General features: G+C 59.4%; 8 protein-coding genes across 8 annotated transcripts; 4 read left to right on the top strand and 4 right to left on the bottom strand.

Annotated features, from left to right (window-relative positions):
* Nucleotides 1-84: 84 nt before the first annotated feature.
* ACA1_264560 (RasGEF domain containing protein) lies at nt 85-4,147 on the bottom strand (the record flags this gene model as incomplete). The annotated part of the gene is made up of 16 exons (XM_004341319.1): nt 85-250; nt 375-974; nt 1,054-1,147; nt 1,231-1,313; nt 1,605-1,791; nt 1,885-1,956; nt 2,086-2,236; nt 2,325-2,369; nt 2,507-2,595; nt 2,667-2,746; nt 2,834-3,006; nt 3,102-3,201; nt 3,281-3,379; nt 3,466-3,581; nt 3,725-3,825; nt 3,919-4,147. 16 exons carry the CDS (start codon nt 4,145-4,147, stop codon nt 85-87), a joined length of 2,385 nt encoding a protein of 794 aa, XP_004341367.1.
* Nucleotides 4,148-4,859: 712 nt separating this feature from the next.
* ACA1_264570 (SAM domain (Sterile alpha motif) domain containing protein) lies at nt 4,860-7,158 on the top strand (the record flags this gene model as incomplete). Its single annotated transcript, XM_004341320.1, has 12 exons — nt 4,860-4,908; nt 4,994-5,101; nt 5,195-5,318; nt 5,453-5,550; nt 5,629-5,732; nt 5,835-5,875; nt 5,936-6,053; nt 6,138-6,232; nt 6,309-6,468; nt 6,547-6,651; nt 6,730-6,936; nt 7,009-7,158. 12 exons carry the CDS (start codon nt 4,860-4,862, stop codon nt 7,156-7,158), a joined length of 1,359 nt encoding a protein of 452 aa, XP_004341368.1.
* A 173-nt stretch (nt 7,159-7,331) lies between these two features.
* Nucleotides 7,332-9,048, bottom strand: ACA1_264580 (sphingomyelin phosphodiesterase, putative; the record flags this gene model as incomplete). Its single annotated transcript, XM_004341321.1, has 9 exons — nt 7,332-7,636; nt 7,716-7,893; nt 7,975-8,081; nt 8,157-8,268; nt 8,350-8,437; nt 8,516-8,607; nt 8,681-8,709; nt 8,779-8,897; nt 8,966-9,048. The coding sequence occupies 9 exons, from the start codon at nt 9,046-9,048 to the stop codon at nt 7,332-7,334; spliced, it is 1,113 nt and encodes a 370-aa protein (XP_004341369.1).
* Nucleotides 9,049-9,223: 175 nt separating this feature from the next.
* ACA1_264590 (Hypothetical protein) lies at nt 9,224-10,298 on the bottom strand (the record flags this gene model as incomplete). Its single annotated transcript, XM_004341322.1, has 6 exons — nt 9,224-9,292; nt 9,358-9,559; nt 9,643-9,764; nt 9,832-9,882; nt 9,949-10,038; nt 10,098-10,298. The coding sequence occupies 6 exons, from the start codon at nt 10,296-10,298 to the stop codon at nt 9,224-9,226; spliced, it is 735 nt and encodes a 244-aa protein (XP_004341370.1).
* A 321-nt stretch (nt 10,299-10,619) lies between these two features.
* ACA1_264600 (DNA polymerase I, putative) lies at nt 10,620-15,598 on the top strand (the record flags this gene model as incomplete). The annotated part of the gene is made up of 19 exons (XM_004341323.1): nt 10,620-10,629; nt 10,698-11,045; nt 11,150-11,226; nt 11,251-11,317; nt 11,407-11,555; nt 11,650-11,773; nt 11,882-12,007; nt 12,112-12,312; nt 12,406-12,568; nt 12,595-12,769; nt 12,913-13,054; nt 13,128-13,256; nt 13,344-13,521; nt 13,592-13,680; nt 13,762-13,888; nt 13,927-14,083; nt 14,173-14,307; nt 14,389-14,538; nt 14,774-15,598. The coding sequence occupies 19 exons, from the start codon at nt 10,620-10,622 to the stop codon at nt 15,596-15,598; spliced, it is 3,372 nt and encodes a 1,123-aa protein (XP_004341371.1).
* Nucleotides 15,599-15,695: 97 nt separating this feature from the next.
* On the bottom strand, nt 15,696-17,521 carry ACA1_264610 (peptidase, M20/M25/M40 superfamily protein; the record flags this gene model as incomplete). Its single annotated transcript, XM_004341324.1, has 7 exons — nt 15,696-15,876; nt 15,983-16,130; nt 16,251-16,430; nt 16,524-16,616; nt 16,708-16,827; nt 16,967-17,078; nt 17,210-17,521. 7 exons carry the CDS (start codon nt 17,519-17,521, stop codon nt 15,696-15,698), a joined length of 1,146 nt encoding a protein of 381 aa, XP_004341372.1.
* A 320-nt stretch (nt 17,522-17,841) lies between these two features.
* ACA1_264620 (AMPbinding enzyme domain containing protein) lies at nt 17,842-20,967 on the top strand (the record flags this gene model as incomplete). The annotated part of the gene is made up of 2 exons (XM_004341325.1): nt 17,842-18,015; nt 18,064-20,967. Coding segments are annotated over 2 exons (3,078 nt in total), but the record flags the coding sequence as incomplete, so codon positions are not given.
* A 154-nt stretch (nt 20,968-21,121) lies between these two features.
* Nucleotides 21,122-22,040, top strand: ACA1_264630 (uncharacterized protein; the record flags this gene model as incomplete). The annotated part of the gene is made up of 5 exons (XM_004341326.1): nt 21,122-21,285; nt 21,383-21,497; nt 21,591-21,741; nt 21,842-21,910; nt 21,988-22,040. The coding sequence occupies 5 exons, from the start codon at nt 21,122-21,124 to the stop codon at nt 22,038-22,040; spliced, it is 552 nt and encodes a 183-aa protein (XP_004341374.1).
* Nucleotides 22,041-22,105: the final 65 nt, after the last annotated feature.

Genomic DNA, 22,105 nt, shown 5'->3' on the forward strand with positions numbered 1-22,105 from the left:
CCGCCACGAAGAAAAACTACAGTACAAACAAAAAGGAGGCTAAGACGGGACGCATCGTCGGGTTCAGGTTACGGAAGGCCTTCTTCAGTGCCGCTTGGTGGCGTTGAAGACGACGATCTTCTCGTTGCGCTCCTTGGTCAGGATCTTGACCTTTCGCAGGTCCTTGTCGTTTCTGACGCTCACGCCCTTCTTCTTGAGCCCCGCGCACACGACGCCCACCTCGCTCGCCGAGGCGAAGATGTGCCCGTGTCTGTTGGATGGTCGCACACCACCGAATCAACACTGGGACACACTCACGCAACACGACACACGCGACAAGTGCACAACACACAACACACACCGACGCACACTCACTAAAGAGGACTGCTTCTCACCTTTCCAGGATGAGCTGCACGAGCTTGTCGTAGGAGACCGGGCCGAGCTTGCCGCAGTCCCATTTGTCGTGCTCGCAGCAGATCACCAGCGTGGCGCCGCCCAGCGCGCCGATGTCGACCTGCGGGGCGGAGCCGGCCTCGGGCGCGGCTCCCACCGCCGATTTGGAGAAGTTTCGGAAGAGCGAGGAGGGACGACGTGTCGGCGCAGTCGTCGTCGTCGTCGGCGGCGGCGATGGGGTGGCGTCGGTGGTGGTGTCCAGTGAGGGGACCGCCGGCTCTGCTTCGGCGGACTGGCCCACCCGTTCGGTCTGCACATCGGTCGTCTTCTTGCCCTTCTTGCTCTTCGTGATTCTTTTCTTCCGCTTCCTGATATCGTCGACCTGCTGGTCGTTCTCTTCGCTATCTTTGCGGGATCGGCTGAGGATGCTGCTGCTGCACCCGCTGGTGGCGGCAGTCGAGGTGGCGTCCGAGGCGGAGGCCGTCGAGGCCTCGCTCATGACGTCCTTGGGCTCGGTGACCGCGCATTCCGACGGGGTACGCGAAGGCACCGCGATGCCGTGATCGGCCTTGAGCTTCTCGATCAGCGTCAACACCATTTTCCTGATGTGTCATTGGTGAGTGAGCGAGTGAGTGAGTGGGTGGGTGGGTGGGTTGGGAATGAATGCGGAGCGAGACACACCTGTCTTTGAAGGAGGAGATGCCAAAGGTCGACAGCAGCTTGTGGTCGACCTGCAGCAGCTGAGGGCCATCCACTTGGGCGGCCGCAAATGCAGCTGTGTGTGTGTGTGTGTGTTTTGAGAAAGAGACCACAGTTTGTGTTGCTAGGAGAGGGATGCTGATGGCTGCGCATGGGTACCAATGTAGTTGGACAGGTAGACCCGACGCAGCCAGTCAGCCACGTCTTCGAATTGCCATGTGTTAATATCCACGTTTTGAACACTGGAGCAGACGAGAAACACAAGAGAAAGGAGTCAGCAATTCAAGCCTTGTTACTCACTTCTCTCGAGAAGATGAGAACACCACGAATGATACTATTTTTATAGAAATATATATATTTATATATGTGTCTCTCACCTCTGCATCGAGAGGCTCCTTGCCCTGTTGGTTTCGAACGATCCGGATGAGGAGACTGTAGATTGGATTGTTTCGAAAAAGAGAGAAGCGGTCAGCCGCGCAAACTCCCCAGATCTTGGTGGCTGCTGCGGAGGAGAATGCTTGGGGGGGGGGAACGCACTGATGAAGCTGCCGCTGTCGCTGAGCTTGGGGGACTCGGAGCTCAGATATCTGAGATATCGCTGAGGGCTGGAGGGTTCCAGCATGCCCTGGACCTTGTCCAGCTCAAAGTCGATGATGTTGTCCATGCCGGCGTCGCGCAGCAGGTCCTCGGCCTCGCCCACACTCAGGTCCTCCGTGAGCACTGCGCATCGCCACAATAGGGAGGCAAAGAGAGAATCGAATGAGTTGCAGATAAATGGGCCGTTAATAAGCAGATGATGTAGATGGTGGGCACCTTCAGAGTATTCGCAGTTGAAGAGCAGCTTGTCGGCCCTAATGTCGACGTACGAACCCAAGGAGATGGTGTCTATTGCGACCTGACGTAAGCAACTGCGTGTGTGTGTGTGTGTGTGTGTGCGCGCGCGCGTGTGTGTGTGTGTGTGTGTGTGGTGCGTGCGTGCGTGCGTGCGTCATGTGTGATGCGAGAGGTCGGTACCCTCTTCACTCTTTTGTTGCGGAAGTGTTTCCGGGGGAGTGGAGATGGCCGAGAAGACGTTCTCCAGCGTGCCCGGCTGCAGCTTCTGCGACCTGCGGAAGAGCTGGTCCTCCGTGGGCGCCACCAACTGCTCGAAGAATTTATAATAGGCCTGCACGCGCACTACAGCGTGAGCTTTCTGAGCCAGCGCGTGCGGAGAACTTGACCCACGCCTCTCACCGACTCGGTGGTACACGTACCTCGTCGCGTGTGAAGTTGAGCGTGAACGGCGTTCGCTGCCACTCCTGCAGCTGCAAAATTTGTCGACCCTAACAAACCACCCCGTGGGGCGTGCACAGTCAGCAATCAGCCGCGGGCCCGCACCGACGCACACAGAGCACAGCAGCAATGGCGCCAGCGGGAACCTAGGTTCGATCTTTACCTGCAACTCGATCTTCTCCATGTTGATTTGGTAGTCCTTGGTATCGGAGTTGCCGTCGCGGATGAAGGTGATGTCCCGCAGAAAGAGCGCTGCGTGCACGCGGACATGCCGGACCCCCGGGTGAGCAAGTGGTCAGCGAGCGGGAGCTGGTAGAGTGTACCTAGGAAGGGGATCAGCGGTGTCTTCCGGTTGGCGCGCGTCATGTCGCTGGTGGCCTGCTGCAGCTTCCGCAAGTGCCGCCTGTTGTTCGAGAAAGCGGGTTGTGTGGTGTGATATGAGCGATGAGATGTGTGGCGGGCGTGTGGCGGGCCACTGGGCGCGCCATACCGGTAGTTCTTGAAGTTGTCGGTCATCCCCATGAAGAGCTCGAAATGGTTGACGAGGTCCCTGTGCTCCTTCCTCACCGCGGTCCACAGGTTTCGCAATCGCTGGACCGACGAGTTGTTGAGGGCCGACAGCACAGCCATGCCCGAGCTGAAGTTATTCATCTTGAACAACTCCTGCACGTGCGTTGTTGTCATGACATTGTTGTTTTTTTTTGGTCATGTTGGTTAGTTGCTATTGCAGGCGCCGCGCCGGAAGTCTCCTTGGATACCTTGAGTACTTCAATGATCTTCTCCACCACGGCGGTGTGGGCATTGCGCTCGTAGCTATCAATCACCGACTCGGCGAGCCACAGGCTTATGGTGTTGAACCTGCGGAAGCACCCATAACCATATCGGGCACTTCAGCACAAAAATGGCTAATCCACCCGAGGGGATGACGAATGGCTACCTCTGAGCGAGCGCGGTGATATTGGGGGCGAGCTCGTTCTTGTTGGGTTTCTGCCAGGCGTTGTCGAAGAGCTCGGTAGCTCGAATCGCGGAGAAGTACCTGGCACGGGAGAGATAACCCAGTGAGACGGAGATGTGGCGGTGTGTGGCGGAGGAGGGGGGGGGGCGCGACAAGCTTGTACGTACCTCCAGTCGATGAGCGTCAAATAGCAGGCGATGTCCTTTGACCGAACGCTGCTGAAGGGGGTGCTCACCACAGCCGCGTCTTGCTTGGCCGCGCGTGGAGTAGGCCCAGCAACGCACTGCAGTCATGACGCCAGAAATTGCCATAAAAACGTACGTAAGCCAAATTCCTAATAAAGGTCGCCCACCGGGTTTGGTCGCCAACGGCGAAACGGCGTATGATCAACTGAAAGTGCGAGCGAGGGGCCAAGGGTGGACGCACGCGAAGGTACTTGAGCTTGAGGTGGTTCGTAATGCCGGCGCTAAGCTTCTCTCGGGCGAAGCTGAGCAGGTCCTCCCCGAGCCTCTTGTCGTTCTCAAAGTCTGTGAGGTGCGAAGCAATCACGGTGAGATCGATCGATGCTAATGAACGAACAACACCCAGCTTGGGCTGTGAGTGGGCAGAAGTAATAGTACCGTCGGGGCAGTTTTCGACCCATCGTTGAAGGAAGGCGCCCACTAGATTCATGAAGGCGGGGCCATCGTCCTTGTGTTCGTTGGCCTTCAGCGACTCCTGCAGGGTGTTGAGCAAGTCGTACGGTGTGCCGTACTGCGGGTAGGTCACGAAGAAGAGCTTCTGCTTCTCGGGGTCGTTGGCTCGAAGCACCGAGTCCACCAGCGAGACGAAGAGGCCTCTGTACGCCATGGGCCTGGGTTATATACCTACCTCGGTAGAGGCTAGTCTCGGACGTACGTCGGTGTGGTGTTGCTGCGCGGTGCGTCCTTTAATGGTTGACTGTGCTGAAGCCAGAACAACACCCGCGGCGGAAGTCCTCCGCCGTACGTCGGTGTGTGCTGCTTCGCATCGGTACCCAGACACCGACCTCCTGAATTTAATTCCGGTCAGACACCCGATCCCTTCTCGCATTCCCGTCGTGTGCACACCCAAGGTGCCCGGGATCCTGGTAGAAAAGGGTAATTTGAGGAGGTAGCGGCACCTTTTTTAAACAGCTGGCTGGGTCCGTGAGTGCTGACCGGGTTAAACTGTTGATCTCCTTTCTTCTCCGAGCCAACACCAGGCCTGTAGATTGATGAAAGCTGACTTTCAATACTCGCCCATAAAAGGACTCGCATCAACCAGCTACGAGGGAACTTAACCCGATTTGGGTGTATTTTGTCCTCAAAAAGGACGCACATCGCCCATAAAAGGACTCGCATCGACCGCAACGAGGGAACGTGAACCCGATTTGTGTGCATTCGTCGGGAAGGCGAGTTTTCGTCAGCCGCGACGAATGATTGAGAATGGGCACGATGGACAACCCGAACGACGACCCCCAATAACACGCGCATCTCCAGCATTCGCACCAATACCCCAACACCCACACTGACCGCTCAACAGCTACCTACCTTCATCCACCATGGGTAACGAGAACTCGCATTCGCCCTGGAAGCAGCCAGCCCTGGCCGGTGAGTCTGCTTTCCCCAGCCAACCCCATCCGCTGTGAGGCGCCAAGAACTTACCCTGGTGGGCGATGGGGTGTGCACCTTGTAGACATCGTCAGGTATGGCAGCAGCGCCAAGGGCCGGTACGACAACTGCCCACAGACCGTGCAGCAGGCCAAGCTGGCCTCCGAGCTATCGAAGAAAGCCATGCAGAAGGGTTCGTTGTCGCCGGCTCGTTCGCCAAGTCCTTAAAAGACCGAGGATTCAAAAATTAACGTGAAACCGCGCCTCTTCGTCAACACGCGCACAGTGCACAAGCGCATTGTGACCGAGTACCCGTACCTGAGTTCGGTTCAGGAGTCGATGGTGGTCTGCGATAACCGGCTGCAGGACTGTCCCATCGTCTACGTCAACGACGAGTTCGAAAAGCTCACGTAAGTGTCCGATACACCACACCGCCTGGTCGTGCGAGAAAGAGGAATTGAGAACTAATTGTAGGTGTGTCCGTGGGCAGGCTGTACCCGAAGGAGGAGATCCTCGGCCGCAACTGCCGCTTCCTGCAGGGCAGGTACACCAACAAGGAGACGGTGAAGAAGATCCGCCACGCCGTCGACAACGGTCTTCCGCTGGACATCGAACTCTTCAACTATCGCAAAGATGGCACAGGTACAGACGTCAAACACCCCACACCCCCTCTTTGCATTGCGGAAACGTACCTAACACGAATGGGATGGGGATTCTCAGGCTTCTGGAACAATTTCCTGCTGTTGCCGGTGCACAAGTCCAAGGGCTCGAAGGTGGTGACGCACTTCATCGCCATCCAGAAGGATATCTCGGTCGTGAAGAAGGTATGCATACAACCGTCTGTTTGGGGGAGGGGTGCGAGAAAACCACTGGGTGCATGAGCAAAACTGAACACAGCCACCACAACCACGGTCACAACACAACAGGACACCAACGCACAGCAGTGGACCCCGCCCGAGTGCGCCATGTACGATGAGCAGTAGGGGATTTACACGGTGGTCACTTACTAACCTATTGGGTCCGGCAGATGGTTCGACTACCTGCACCAGAGCAAGTACGCGGACCTGATGGTCGAGAACGACATCGACGGCAAGACCCTGCTGAGCTTGAACGACGAGGACTTGGCCAACCTGGGCGTGGACGACGTAAGCAACCCTGTTACCATACACGTGTGTTAGCACACACTGTCTGACGTCCTCATGCTCATACCACACGCTTGTCTCGTGCAGGAAAAAGACAGAGACGTGCTGCTCAATCACTTGGGCAAGCTGCAAAAGGCCCCCGAGACGGCGTACCAGCTCATGGAGAAGTCGGCCGACACGAGGTACGCGACCAACGGCGAAGCCTCCTCCCGTAATTCTTCTTCTCACCGGTGGTGTTCCATCGGATCGACACAACAGCGGCCCGTACGACGGGATCGTGGAGGACGTGTGCCTGGCCGCCCCGCAGAACCAAAAGATCTGGCGCAAGGAGGGACAGACGGACACCAAGATGGCCGTCAAGTGTTACTACAGGGACGAAATCGTTATCTTCCGAGGGGAGGCAATCCGATACGCACAGGTACGATCGCTTTCGCTGCGCCAGAGGCATGGTCTGTCGGCGCTGATTGCTGGGCCGTCGGCATGTGTGCGGTTACAGATAAACAAGCTCATCGAGAACACTTGGCACACTCCTATGAAGCTCAAGCACATCAACACTGACGAGGAGAAGAAGTGGATCAGAAACGCGACAGATTGGAAGAAGGTAAGGACGATCGTGCGCATACGCACCCTTTCGCTCAGACACTTAGCAACCTATGTCCGTGTCCGTGCCTGGGTCCAGGCGGTCAAAGAGAGCAATGGCAACGTTCGAGTGCACCTCAGCAAGAGGATGAAGGACATACCCGAGCACGCGACGAAGGGCTTCGATTGTCTGTCTGTGGTGGTTGTCCTTGCCGACTGGGACGGCGTCGTGCTGTTCGCCAACAAGGCCGTCAAGACCGCGCTGGGAAAGGACCGCGAAGTATTCCTGCACCGGCCGAGCGCTGATGTACGTCGGCCCGTGCCCTGCGCTCCTTCCTTCAACGTTGGTCTAATCTTTGCTTGTTGCATTCCTCGACAGCTCTTCCCCGGCATCGAGCTCAGTGTCTCAGGCGAGTGGAAGCAGCTCGAAGCCCTGGGCAAGAAGAAGAGGAAGATCGCCCTGCGCTACACGGTCTCCATGTACGACGAGATGACGTACCTGATCCAGGCCGTTCCGCACAGCGAGTGAGCCAGCCTCAGGCCCGAGTCTGGGAAGAAAGAGAGAGAGAGAGATATTCTCGCTAGAGAAGTATCAGTGTAGACTAGTTATATGACCGCCACCCACGCAACACGGGAAGAGAATAAATGAGTTGAACAAATAGAGCAAACAAATACAAGGGGGGAGGGGAGGGGCGTCGGTCTCTAGCAGAGGTGGTTCATGAGCCACTCCCACAGGTTGGCGAGGTTGTACTCCTGGCCGGTGCACTCCAGGAAGGCCTTGGCGGTGGACGAGGTCATGGAGCAGAGGGAGTCCGACTTGCAGCCGCCGGTGCAGGGAGCTCTGCCCGCAGTCTGGGAGTAGTGGTGGAACCACCAGCGCTGGAAGTAGGAGTCCGTCGCGTTGAACCTGGCCGTCACCGCGGCCCACTGCGCCGGGGACAGAGAGCTCATTCCATACTCGGAGATGGGATCGTACGCCTTGGTCCAGGTGGGGTATCCCTGCTTGTCTACGGGAAGAGCAAGGCAATGAGCGTCAGCGGACACGCGCAGGAGAACAACAAGGCAAGACACACAGGAAGCGGGTACTGGTGAGCTCGAGGTCGGTGTAGTATTGCTGGTAGTTGAGGATGGTGCCATCGGTTCTGTTGTATTCGTAGATGCGGTACGACGGGTTCAAGTTTGTGTAGGTCGTCACCGAGGGAGCAACGTAGGCAACGCTGATGGGGTCCGACGCAGAGTTGTCCTCGCTGTAGGTCAGGTAGAACTGGTATGTCGTAAAAAGAGACGATGAGTAAGCGATGGCTTCAGCCAAGAGAGGACCAGGCTTGGTGTGTTGAGTGCATACGCTATCATCGTGCGTGTGTCCAAAGAGCTGCGTCTTGATGATGGGCGCATACTGGCGAATGAGACGTTCGTACTGGCTCGAGTACTTGTACAAGCAACCGACATCATCTGCGCACAGAAGCGATTGTGTGGTTAACCGAACGTTGCGCTTTCAGGGCAGGAGGACTGAGGAGGTCTGCGTACTGAAGGGAATGTGACCAATGATGAAGACGATCTCATTGCTCGCCTTCGCCTTGGCGAGCACACCAGTGAGCCAGGCGAGTTGCTCCGTCGGATCCGTAGCATTCAGAATGAGCTGAAAAGAAGAGGAACAAGCAGCAGTGGTCAGCTGCTGAGTCTGAGAGGGGTTCCATCGACACAGAGATGTGTTGCGCACATAAAAGTTGTTGATGTCGCAGTATTGGGTGTTCAGCGAGATCAGGCGCAGTCCTGGACGGATGAGTGTGGTGTAATATCCTCCATATCTGGAAAAAGGTGGCTAAGGTGGTAAGCAGCTTGTCCGCAACATGCTTCAGCGCTGCAAATTTGAGGGGGGTCTGTACTGCACGGTTTGCAGAGCGTCGGAAGGAAGCCAGTAAGACCACATCCTCGCAACGGGGTTCATCAACCAACTGTTCTTGGGCGGCGTAGGGAACTGGCCAAACAAATAAAGGAAAGTTGGTTATGGGGAGGTGCATACAGACGGGCCCTTGCGCGATGACGCTTACCTGATCGACCGGAAAGCTCTCGTGGTTGCCTACGACAGTAAAACAAACAATTAGCAAAGGCGGATAAGCCAATGTTGGAGGGAGGAGCGGGGAGGCACCGAGCGTCGGAAACACGGGGGTCTTGGGAAACGCGGCCTTGAGCTTGTCCACCAGGTACTGAGTGCTCGCGATTTGAGACTCCCTCGACTCCATCCAAATGTCGTGCGGGGGGTTGTCACTGCGAACCATGTGTTAACACGTACACACGGTGACAGGATGACGAAAAACATCTAACATGCAACGCACCCAGTCCAAAAGATGAAGTCGAGATCGGCCGAGTAATTGGTCGCGAGGTGGTTCAGCAGATTGTCCAGCATGATCTCCGGCATGTCGCACTTGTAGTTGCTAGCGGGAGTAAAGGGCGTTTGGTTGGTTCAATGGCATCGAAAATCGATCCAACGACCTCCCCGAGCCGATGTAGCCATACCCCCAAATGCCAGCGTCGCCTGGACCGTAGCTGGACAGGGAAAGCGTTGAGACCGGAGGTCAAGCGAGCAAGCAAGGTCAAGCGAGGGGGAAGGCGTACCGAGAGCGACAGCAGAGCGGGACGTCACAGTGTACGTTTGTTCCGGCCTTTTATCACACCCCACAGGGTTAGTAAACGTTCAGCAACCAACGAGTGTGTCGAGGGGTCCCACTTTGTACTGCGCATCGAAGTGCATGTCCGTCAGCTGAAGGAACCGACCAACGCCAGACGCGTCAACTTTGCCGGTCTGAGGTCCCTTGATCAAAGCCACCTGTTCATCCGAGTCCTCCGTCACCATTCCAGCGTAGCGCCAGTCCTTCTTAGCGTTGTGCACAACCTTGCTCCTCCTGCGCTCCTCCTGGACCGTAATGGGGCTACAAAGCGTCACCCGTCACCAACTATTCTACTCCACACCACCCATAGCGCGCAGTGCTTTAAGAGATGTGTGTGGACGTACCTTGTGGTGGCCGCGCTCTCCGGGCACAAGAGGAAGTGCACGCACACTTCTTCGTTCGAGATGAAACGCGAGGTGAACACATCAACAACGATGGGGCCGAACTCACGCGCAACACCATCACACTGCACGGATCGCGGAGAGTAAGTGGGGCCGTCGACGTAGGTCAAAAGCAAGTGCATGTAGCCGCACCACTTCGGCAACTTGGATTTGAAACAGCACGCAGATGTCGGCTACCACTGCCTGTGAGGGAAGGGCTGTGAGTCAGATGCACGTCTCCAGAGGGTGAAAGGGGAGAGGATAGCGCACCTCAATGGCCTCAATCGTGCCGTTGTTTTCAAGGATGTCATCAATCGTGTCCATGAAGTACTTGCACACTTCGCATTCGAGGAGGGGAGGCTATGTAGGGGAACGTATTAAAAATGTGGGATGAAATGGGAATCTGGAGTGCCACGTACCGCAGTAGCGTGCTGAGGCAGACCGAGGGCCTTCTTCATGTTTGCAAAAAGCTGCACTGCTCCCGGCCGAGCAAAAGGGTCCAGCCCTCCCTTACTCGATGAAGAGGGTTTTGCACCCACTAGCGCAAGCAAACAGGAAGCAAAAACGAGAGATAGGCATAAGACGAGACACGATCTCGTCGACCACCTCCCTTGTGCCATCTTCTTCTTGGAGCACGAGCGCGATCTTTGGCAAATTAAGAGTAATGTTTCTTTTCATTTCTCATCTTTATTTTTTTCCTCGAATTCGACAAAAAGTCATAAATTGAAGCTTGCTGCGCTCAATGACTCTTTGGCAAGATGGACGATGGAGAGGAAGGGCACAGTTTCACGTGGTGGCAACCCCCACCCGACACGTCGCCGTATTTTGAGCACCGCAGAGACAAATTCTATGATTTTGAGCGCAACGTGTGCTGGCCCAAGAATGAAGGCGATTTTAAATTAGAAACCAACCTCGCCCGGCTTGCAGCTGATCGTGTTAAGATGAATCAATGTGCGCCTTCCACCATCTCCTGCGGCACGACTTTTCTTTGTGAAGTTTTAATTCTGAACCAAGCACAGCACAAGCAGGAGGGGGCAGCCCTAAAAAAGAGGAACCACACGAAGACGAAGAGCCGAGCTCCCTGCCCGCAACGACGCCCCAGTCATCAGGCCACCCCATCCTCTACGTAGAAGACGAGGAGAAGGAGGTCGTCGAGGTCGAGATCGGCGAGGAGGAGGAGATCCCGCTTGTGGCCAGGAGGGGCGTACAGCCGGCCCCGCCACCAGCCGCCGCCGTCGCAGCGCCGTCGTCGTCACAAGTGGTCCCGTCCACTGCACCTTCTGTGCTGGGCAAGCGGAAGGAGCACCCTCCCCTCGTCACGCCCGAGCCTTCACAGTCCCTTCCTCCGACTCCCGCTCCAGAAACCGGTACACGCTACACCACCTCGCACGTCACGCAGACTTGGCTGGCTTCATCAGGCCGTGCTGGCTGCTCATCATTCGTCTTCTTCTGTTCGTCCTTTGCTGTGCAGCGCCTCGGCCGGTGCATTTTACAACGACTCTGCAGCTGGCCACCACCACGGAGACAACCGAAGTCGAGTCCACGCCTGTACCGCCTGCAACCCCAAGGCAGGCGGAGGAGGCGCAGCGCCAGCGTTTACTTCGGGACGTCGACTACACCACGCGGCATGGGGCGCCAGGTTAGCGCATACCACCCTCTTGAGGCAGCTGGCTCACACTCGAGCAACTCACACTCACCGTTTTTGTCTGGATGCTGGGCGGCGCGCAGAGGGTGCCATCAACCTGTGTGACCTCGGTACGGCTCGCTTCTACCAGGAAGCCGCCCAGCTATTGAAGTCCGGCAAGGCGGTAGCGTGGGCTCTCATGTTCATGGATGGATCCACCTCGTTCAGAGTGGCCAAAAAGAGCTCCCGAAAGGTGCTCTAGCCTTCGTTTCTCTCTCCTCTCCTCTCTCTCTCTCTCTCTCGTGTTGCCTGTGGCCAGCCAGCTCACCGCGCCCGCTCAACCCCAGACAAAACACGCCGAAGTGGCCGAAGAGGCCAGCGAGCCGCAGGACGAGGAAACGCCGCTCGGTATCGGCTTTGCGCTGGATGACAAGTTCTATTTCCTTCCCTTGCAGGAGAAGCAAGGCACACGTACGTCCATTCCTTCTCGAGTTTTTATTTATTTATTTATCATTTTTTAAAGAACACAAACGATGTCACTCTCCGCTACGCTCACACTCAAGTTCTTGGCCGCTCCAGGTGTCATGATGTCGCATCGATGGGGTTTTCTCAGCGAGTTCTTGGCACTCGGCTCGCCCAAGGTGGGACACAACACGCAGCAGATACTGCGCATCCTCTACTCTTTGCATCCTCCGCTGCAAGAGGGTACCTTGCCCGAGCCTCAACCTCTCATGGCAACCGCATGATTACAGGAGTGCTCACAGCGCAAGTACGCGAAATGGTCTCTCGGTTGCGTGTCGCGCGTGCAGTGGACTGTAAAAACTTCGTAGACACCAGAATCGGCGGCTGGGTCCTGCGACCAGCCAACAATCGGGCCGACCCGTTCACCTACGACGCTCTGCTGCAGCAGTACCTGGACGTCTTCGACAACGCCGGCGATGCGCAGGAGCCGAAATCCGTCTTCTCCCGCGACCTCAGCCTGCTGTTGCCTCTGGCCGAGAAGATCCTCGGTACCTACTTGACACACGATCGCACAATGCGCAACTTTCTATGTGTGCGTGGGTGGCTCTACCGCGATCGTTGCTAACGACGAACGAGACCAGGCCTGATCACGGAACAAGGGATGCTGGATGTGTTCGAGGGCCAGGAGTCGCACCTGCCGCCGATACTGGCCGCCATGGAGAACGCCGGCATTTCGGTCGACCTGGACAAACTGACCGCCTACCGAGCCGAGCTTCAGCAGCGCATCGCCCTCCTGGAACAGAGGTGCCCCCCTGCCTTGTTTGGCGCAGCACGTTTGTAGTTGTGGGCCTTAGCGTTCCTCGCGACAGGGCCGAGGAATGGGCCGGCAAGAAATTCCTGCTGTCATCGCCAAAGCAGGTGGCCGACGTGCTCTACAACCAGCTGAAACTCGCTCCGCCCTCCACGCCGGGTCAGGGCAAGGGCGTCTCCCAGTCCCCGAAGAAGGTACGCACCACATCAAAGCTGAGAGTTCGGTTCCATGGTGCCGGATGGATTTGCTCACGGTCACACACACGACACACACAACACACAACACACACACACACACACACACACACACACAACACACTGCCCATCTGCCCGAGCAGCACCCAACTACATCCGAGGAAGCCCTCTTGGCCCTCCAGGAGAAGCACGCACTGCCCGGCATCATTCTCGAGCATCGGCACCTTAACAAGCTGCTTCGGTCCTACATCGACCCTTTCGTCGTCCACGCCAACAAGCGAAATGGTACCGGCTGCACGTACTCCCAGCCCAATGCGGCGAAGGCTGACCCGCGCGTGTATTCAATCGCGGCCTGCAGAAACGGCGAGCGGCATTCCTCGGGTCTGTGGTCGATGGGAGCAAGTGACGGCGACAGGCCGGCTTGCTTCGCACGACCCCAACCTGCAAAACCTGCCGCGACCCGAGTCCCTTGAGTTCTTCCTCGACGGTACTATGGGCCTCGCTAGAGTTCGGGCACCTTGCGTTGCGCCAATAACTAACGAATTTTTATTGTGTCGCACACCACACACCACAGGCGTGGAGTGCATCATTCCCCTAAACCTGCGTGACAGCTTCGTGGCGCAACCGGGCATGGTGTTCGTGTCGGCGGACTACTCCCAGCTTGAGATGCGGCTGCTGGCGCACATCAGCCAGGAGGCGGCTCTGCTCCAGTTCTTCAGCGACGGCCACGACTTCTTCAAGCTCGTCGGCAGGTACCATTCCCCGCCCCTCTTCCCCCCTCCTCCTTGGTGACAACTCACCACCGCCGCGGCGGCCCGGCAGTCGCCTGTGGGGCAAGCCCAGCGCCCAGGTCAACGAAAAAGAGAGGGAGTTGGCCAAGCGCGTGTGCTACGGGGTCATGTACGGCGCAGGTAAAGCCTTGCCATCCACCCTCGCTTGCTCGCTCGCTCCCGATCCCTCTGACCCCACCTGGTGACCTGTTCCCTGCGCAGGTGCTGCGTCGCTGGCCACGGATCTCAAGGTCTCACCGGCCAAGGCCAGGGTCTTCGTGGAGCGGTTCCTGGCCCAGTTCCCGGCCGTCAACCGATGGATCAGCGACACCAAGAGGCAGGCCCACAAGTACTGACTACCCCGCCCTAGACTAGTGATGTCTCCAGAGATTGCCCCCTCCCACTCGACGTGTTCTGCGCGCGCGCTGACATGTCCCCGCGCCATGCCAGCGAGGGGTACGTGCGCACGCTCTTCGGCCGGCGGAGGCTACTACCGGACATCCACTCCACTTCCAAGGAGATATGCGCTGCCGCTGAGCGACAGGTGCCCAGTGCCCTCGCCCTTTTGCTACGCACTTGCTCTCGGGCGAATGCTAACGGCAACTGGCCTCGGGGCGGTGTGCGCATATACAGGCCGTGAATACGATCATACAGGGGACGGCCAGTGACCTCGTCAAGCAGGCGATGCTCGCCGTCGATGTCCATCTCCGAGCCCAGAAGATGAAGTCTCGACTCGTCCTCCAGGTGCACGACGAGCTCATCTACGAGGTGCACACCTTATCTCCTTCGCTCTTCTTCGTGCTTCGTTCTTTGTTCCTTCACGGCTAAGGACTATGCTACGGACCCCAGACCCCCGTCGACGAAATCGAGGCAATGGCGGTCCTGGTGCAGCGGTGTATGGAGGAGGCTGCTAAGCTGGACCTTCCGCTGCCGGTCTCGGTCCAGGTCGGCGAGCGCATCGGATCGCTGCATCCCTACCCTCCCGGCGGCGCCGAACCGGTGCGTCCAACCGCCTTCCCCCCCCCGCACTCGTGTGTGCGTTTGTCTGCCGATCTCTGCGCACGTGCAAAGCCATGCCGTGCGCATTAGGTGCAGACATAGAGCAACAAACGTCAAAATTTTCTCCACACGCCCCGGTCGGGTGGCCTACAGCCATGGCCCCCGGCTGTGCTAGCGTCGGAGCACACCACTACCACCACCCCGGGCCACTAGTAGCGGCACAGCATGCTGACAGTGGTCGATCCCGCAGACGACGAGCACGCAGAAAGTGCCGACGACGGCGGAAAGCGACGCAGGCGTGACGGAGGCGAGCGACGCACCGCTTCCTAGCGACCGCGAGGAGATGGCTCCGGCGCCGGCTCCAGCCCCGCGGGAGTTGAAGATTCCGGTGTCGGCCTCCCAGCCAGCACCCCTTCGAAGCCCTACGCCGGTGCACAACGTCCGCCCAGCTGCCCCGATGCGCGCACCAGAAGTCTCAGGCTCAGCCCCGGTAATGCGACCGCCGGCGTCCCAACCACCACTCCCCGGCTCCGCACCGTCTACCGTATCGAACCCGCCGCCCCGCTTCGGCAGCGGCTCTTCGCAGCCCGCGGCGCCCACCGCGTCTGCTCCCGCGCCTCCGCCCGCGCGTTCGGGCATGCCGCCGGCCTCGTCTGCCCCGCCTCGCGGACCGCCGATGATGACCTACTCCGCCTCGCCGGCCACGGCCCCGCCGCGCCCGGCTGCCCTTACCCCCGCCTCGCCGGCGTCGTCGGCCTCGCCCCACCTGCTGACCCCGCTGCTGACCGCTGCAGTCAAGCGGGAGGACGAGGAGTCGTCGCTCAACGAGGACTCGTTCTCGATGGAGGAGCCGCCGGTCGAGGAAGAGGAGGAGGAGGGCGGCGACTACCTGGGCGTCACCGGCCAGGTGCTCGAGGCCGGCGATGTCGAGTACCCGCACGACGATGTCGTGAGCCAGGGGCCGGACGAGGTGCCCGACGAGGACTTCTCCATGCCCGAGGAGGACGTCGAGCTCGACGGCATGGACCACGACCTATACGCGGACCACACCCTCTCGTGAACCCCGGTTGTAAAGAACGAAACGAAACAAAATGAAACGAAATAGAACGAAGAATGGAGAATCTTGAACAAGACGAGAAGGAGGTGGGTGTCGTCGCTCACTGGGTGGAGAGCTCGACGAGGAAGGCCAGGGCGACCTTGGCGAACTCGCGCGCGTGTTCGGTGGAGATCTTGTCGAGGGTGTCCTGCGGTGAGTGGATGTTGGGGTTGATGTTGGAGAAGTCAGTCTCGAAGGGGAACGCCGACGGATAGCCCGCCTTGGTCCAGCTCGCGTGATCACTTTGAGTCGTTGTTCGTTGTTGTCACAAAAACAAGATAGGTCAGGACAGGCGCAGGAGCTAAAAATGCAGATAGGAGTTAAATAAGGAGGGGAGGGCAGGCGTACCTGCAGCCATAGCCGCACTTGGTGTTCTTGACGGGGAGGTGGGTGTACTCCTGGGCCAGCTCGCGCACAAACTGCGTCAGGGACTCGTTGACGTAGTCCGTCACGATACCGAAGACGGGGTCATTGTTGTTCACATAGCCGACCATGTCTGGCAATCACAGCACGACACACACGACACACACGACACACACGACACACAAGACACACACGACACCGTAAGACAACATCGTGGGTGCGGCACAAGGTGCGGCGTCAGCTGAGAGGGTACCGAGCTGCATCATGCCGGCCACGACCTTGCCCTCCTTCTGGTAGGTGCTGGCGATGGCCTGCGAGCCCAGCAGTCCTACCTCTTCAGCGGCGTAGGCGTGGAACTCGATGGACCGGCTTCCCCTGAACCCGTTGCTGGCCAGCACGCGGAACACCTCGAGCACCGACGACGAGCCCGACGCTGCCTCGTCGCCACGCTCCATTAGCAACGACACACAACACACAACACACACGACACACGTCGCACACACGACATCCGTCGGCCATTACGCACCATCGTCATCAGCGCCAGGCGAGCGGCCGGTCGTGGAAAAGCCCACTGAGTCCTCGTGACCGCCCAGGATCACCAGTTCGTGAGCGTTCTCGCCTTCGCCGAGGAAAGAACGGAACACGCGCGACTCGCGCGTGTGAGCGAACAGTGGCCAGGTCTGAGTGGGCGGAGGAAGGTGGGCGTGTACCGGTGCCTTCGATGCGGGCGATGACCGAGGGCTGAGGCCAGGTGTGCTCGAAGAAGCGCACGGAGATGTGGGACTGGTTGCGGGCGAACTCGCTGTACTTGCTGTGCAGCAGCTTCGCGCCTGCGGTACCCCGTCCGGTGAGAACCAATTGACAGTGCGGTGGTGCGAGAAGTGCGTGCGTGCGTGCGTGCGTGCGTGCGGTGTGGGTGTGTGGGTGTGGTGCGTGTGCGGTGGTGAGTGTTCGTGTGCGGCGAGCTACCCTCAACACCGGTGGTGGAAGTGTAGAAGCGGGTGTAGAGCTGCGACAGGTCGGTGATGGTCTGGCCGATCTGCTCGGCCGACAGTTCCTTGAGCAGCTTGTCGATACTCTCCTGCAACCATTTAGTCGGTAAGAAACCGAAACCCCCAATAAAAGCTACACCACAACATCTAAATGGCTACAAACTATACTTTTATAAATTAAAGAATAATCATCATCCAAGCGAAGGTGCGGGCGAAGTACCGGGTGGCGCGGGATGAGAACGTCGGGCAGGGTGGAGGAGGTGAGGCCGTCGATGGGACGGAGGCCGGGGTGGTCGGTTACGTCCATGAAGTGCGCCTTCGCGTTGATGAGCTGCTGAATCTGCTTCTCGGTGAGCCACGCACGCTCGCCCTCCTTGAACTCGATCCAGCGACGGCCCCGCAGGGCGTTGCGCATGACCTCGGTGGTCTGCTCGGCATCACTGGGACCCCCAGTGGCGGGCGTAAATGTGGCCGAGCACACCACAAACAGGGCCAGCCCCAGCACGCATGCGAGTGTCACAACCACCTTCATCTTCAAATGACGGAAGGCACTGACTTTTCGCTCGACAGCTTCTCGGCCGTGCTCGAAAGAGAAGAGGAAAGTTATGCCGGCCAACTCTGCTGATGTCATGCCACGTCATCTTTCTTTTTCTTTTTTTCCTTTCTCCCGCCAAAATCAAATCTCTCGAAAAGATGGATTGCGATCCAGAGGTTTTAGCATCTATTCCTTCTTGCATTGGAGATTCTGCAAGGAGGAGACCCGAGGCTGATGCCCTCGTCTATCTACAGGCACTTCCGCCCGCGATCGCCCGATCATCTGCCGCACTCCAAAGATGGACCTATCGAGAGATATGGAGAGCAGCCCGAGCGATTGCACGGACCCTGCTCCTTCGATGCCCCCACGCTGATGATGTGAAGCGCAAGGTGGGGGTGATGATCGACGACGGACCACTCCTGCCCATCGTCGAGCTCGCCGTGCTACTCGCCGAGATGGTGATCATCCCTCTCGATGCCGGAGACCCTCGCGTGCGATTCATCATCGAGGATGCCACCCCCGACCTCATCATCACCAAGGATGCCAACACCTCTCAGATCGCCCACGAGGCCATTCGTGCATCAGAGATTGCACCATCACCGCTCGTCCTGACCATCGCGTCCACCACCGGTGCGATCGACCCTGGCGCCACCTTCATCCTCACCCAGGACGACCGCCGACGCGCCATTAACGACAAGGAGAGTAAAGAGGACAAGAACGAAGATGATGAGTTCTCTTTCGCTTCACCTTCGTCCACGTCGTCGGCTTCTGTCTCACACATCTTCTTCACCTCCGGCAGCACGGGCCGGCCCAAGGGCTGCGTGGTCGCCCACTCGGCCCTGCTCTCCTACTGCCGGGCCAAGAGCCAGGTCCACCGGGTCGACGAGAGCAGCGTCTGCTTCGTGGCCTCGTCGCTCACCTTCGACCCCTCGCTGGGCGACTTCTTCTCCACCTGGTGCTCCGGCGGCGTCGTGGCGCTGGCGCCCCGGAGCCTCATCTTCTCTTCCCTCGGCGCCTGTCTCTCCGCCACCCACGCCACACATCTTCTCACCTCCCCATCGCTCTTCAGCACCATCACTCGTCCACCATCATCTTCAGCACTATCGCCAGCCTCATCATCCACATCGTCGTCGGACTGGCTGCCAGAGCTGCGTGTGGTGGCGCTGGGCGGCGAGCCGATGCCGCGAGGGATGATGGAGGCCTGGTCGGCCGAGTGCCGGCTGTCGGTCATCAACACGTACGGCGTCACCGAGTGCTGCGTGTACCAGACCGCGGCCTTCCTGCGCCCCGACTCGCCCACGCCCAAGTTGCTCGGCGACCCTCTCCCGGGTAACCAAGTCTTGGTCATGCGTAGGAAAGCCGCCGCCTGCGACGACGACGAGCCGGTCGTGAGCCACGACGATATTGCCGACATGCGACTGGTGGCAGAGGGCAGTGGTGAGGAGGGCGAGCTCTGGATCGCCGGCGACCAGGTGGGTCAGGGCTATCTCAACATGCCGGAGCTCACGGCACGCAAGTTCGTGGTCCACCCGACCTATGGCAGGTGCTTCCGAACGGGCGACCTTGTCGCCGCGTTCCCGGCGGGCGCGCCGGGCTGGAAGCTGGTCGGCCGGAGCGACGGGCAGGTCAAGATCAGCGGCCAGCGCGTCGAGCTGGGCGAGATCGAGGAGGCCCTTCTCGCCGTGGCCTCGCCCCAACTCATCCACTCCGCCGCCGTCGTTCTCTCCTCTCTCGGCGGCCACGGCCAGAGGGGCGAGAGCGGCCAGCTGGTCGCGTACTGCTGCATCGAGCTGCCATCTGGTTCGGCGATCGCCGCTGCATCGCACGAGGAGCTTCTGTCGGAGCTGCTGCGCCTGTTGTGCGAGGAGCGACTTCCGCGACACATGGTTCCCTCCCGGTTCGTCTTCGTCGCGAGCCTCCCGACGACACGCACCGGAAAGATCGCGCGGGCGCTCCTCGCCAAGCAGGACCTCCCTCCGCTCCACTTCGCCTCTTCGACGTCGTCACAGGCATCATCGTATGAAGAGGCCGGCCAGAGCGACGAGGTGGACGACTTCTGGAGGAATCTGGTGGCGGCAACGTGGGGCCGGGTGCTGGGGCTCGAGGGCCTGGTGACGGCTCGTGCCAACGCCCACTTCATGGAGCTGGGCGGCGACTCTCTTGCGGCCCTTCGCGTATGCCAGTCGATCGCAGGGCAGATCAACGACGCGCGACAGAAGAAGCCGACGGCCGAGGTGACCAAGTCGACGGCCAAGACCAAGGCCAAGCCTTCGCCGAAGGCCACGACCGGCGGCGACAAGGAAGAAGAAACCGCCGCTGCCGCTGGCGAGTTTGGGGAGTTGCTGGGTCCACTGGCCCCCGCGGAGCTTCTCAAGCGACCACGGCTCTGGGACTTTGCTCGGCACCTGCGCGAGGCCGGAGGAGACGATCAGAGCGCCAGACAGCCAGCCTCCTCCCCATTGGCAGCCACGGCCGAGCTGCGGTCTCGAGATGCCGAGCTGCTGCGGATGCTGTACCGTGCTGTGGGCGCCGGCGCGCAATCGATCGTGCGATTCCTCCTGGACCACCGATGCCTGCACCCCGATGGGCGGCAGCAGGGGGTCGGCGCAGCGGGAGGCAAAGCGACAGCGGCGGCTGCCTCGAAAGGGTCTGCCTCGCGAGGCGCGGGTTCGAGCGGCGCCCGTCCCGCTTCCGCGTCTCCGGCTCCTCGGCGCTACCTGACTCCGCTTCACGTCGCGTGCGCCAACGGCCACGCTAACGTCGCGCTCGAGCTGCTGGCCCGAGGGGCCTCGCCGACCATCGCCGATCCGAGCGGCGTGCAGCCGATTCATCTCGCGGCCCAGAAGGGTCCCGTGGAGGTGTTGGACGCTCTCCTGACCTCCTCTTCGACTTCATCCTCGTCCTCGTCCGCTTCGGCGAAGAAGGCCAAGGCGGCGGTGAACCCGAGCGTGCTGATGGCCAAGGACGACAACCAGCAGACGGTGCTCCACCACGCCGCGAGGGCCGACGCCCCGGGCAAGGTGATGGACCACCTGCTCGAGAAGTGGATGGCAGCGGGCGCAGCCACCTCGAAGGGGACCACGACCACGGCCACAAAGGGCGGACGAGGCGGTGCAACAACATCGGCGAGAGGAGCAGGAGGAAGTGGAGGGGCCGGCGCGGGTGGTGTCGATTGTGTCGACAGATGGCGACGGACGCCCCTGCACTGGGCCGTGGTGAACGGCCACCGGACGATGGTGGCGAAGCTGCTCGAGTGCGGCGCCGACCGGAAGAAGGTGGACGACAAGGGCGAGACGCCGCTGGCGATTGCCGAGCGGAGGGCGCGGTGCGGGGCCAAGGAGCGCCCGGAGGGCATGGGCGCCTCGGTCTTCGGCGACATCGCCAAGCTGTTGGGCGGCTCCGGCTCCACCAAGCGAGTGTCCATGTACACACGAGAAGGTTGAAGAAGAAACAGCACCCCCAACTTAGCTGTTGGTGCCTGCTTGCACAAGTGCTGACTGTTGGTGACACAACGTCGTTTCGCCCAATGGGAGGCGACGGATTGCGCCATCCACAGGCCAGCGGCAAGGCAGCAGCAGAAGTGAGTAAAAGAAGAAGATGAAGCAGGTCCTCGTATTGGTTGTGGTGGCGTCGCTTGTGCTTGCCGTGGCGGCCAAGAACCTCGACTTCGCGCTCGAGTATCGCGGCCAGTGTTCCTATGCCAACAACAGCGGCTTCTGCCGCCTGAAGGCTCAATCTCAGGAGATCCTCACCAAGATCAAGTACGTGCACTCCATCTTCTCCTTCTGAACTTAGTGCGAGCTTCTTCGGCAACCGAGGCGATAGATTGACGCCTCTTGTCCGGTTGTATACTTTTAGGGCCGACGGTAAGGTCGAAACCAGCATCAACAGGCTCATTGGTTCCCTCTCGCACTTGGACTTCACCGACATCTACAACGCCACTTCCCATACCTTCACCTCGAGGGGCACCCTAGTGCGTCCTCCCCCCCCTCCTATGGGGTGGACCTCTTTTTATTTCGGACCCAACCAACGTTGACGTCGCACTACGCTGCACTGCGCACTATAGTCCTTCGGCATCCACAGGACCGAGAAGGACCACATGGTCGAGTTCGAGAACCAGGGCATGGGCAGGCTCAACAACACCCCCCATCCCGACCGTGAGTACGCCTTCGTCACCGTGTGGAAGGTGACCAAGGGCTACGGCGCTCTGGCGAACGGTACTGCTCCGACCACTCTCTCTCTCTCTCTCTCACCCCGCTTTGGTTTCTTTTGTTACCACTCACCTGCCGACTTGTCCATTGCCTCTCCTCGTGCCAGCTATTGGCACCATCACTGCCAACGGTGTCTACAACTTCGAGAAGGACGAGGCCATCGTGGGCGTTGTGGGTGCGTGGGCGCACAACGGATTGCTTCCTTGCTTGGCATCAATCATCAGCTCACCATGCTCTCCGTACCGCGTGCAGGCGTCATCTGGTACAAGGACGACCAGGCCGTCATCGACACCGCCGACAACTAGACGCTCCGCTCCACATAAGATCGACGCGTTCGCCTTGCCACTGCCCTCGCTGGTTCAAGCAACGT

Source organism: Acanthamoeba castellanii (genome assembly GCF_000313135.1).
Source record: "Acanthamoeba castellanii str. Neff unplaced genomic scaffold scf7180000084770, whole genome shotgun sequence".
NCBI lineage: Eukaryota > Discosea > Longamoebia > Acanthamoebidae > Acanthamoeba > Acanthamoeba castellanii.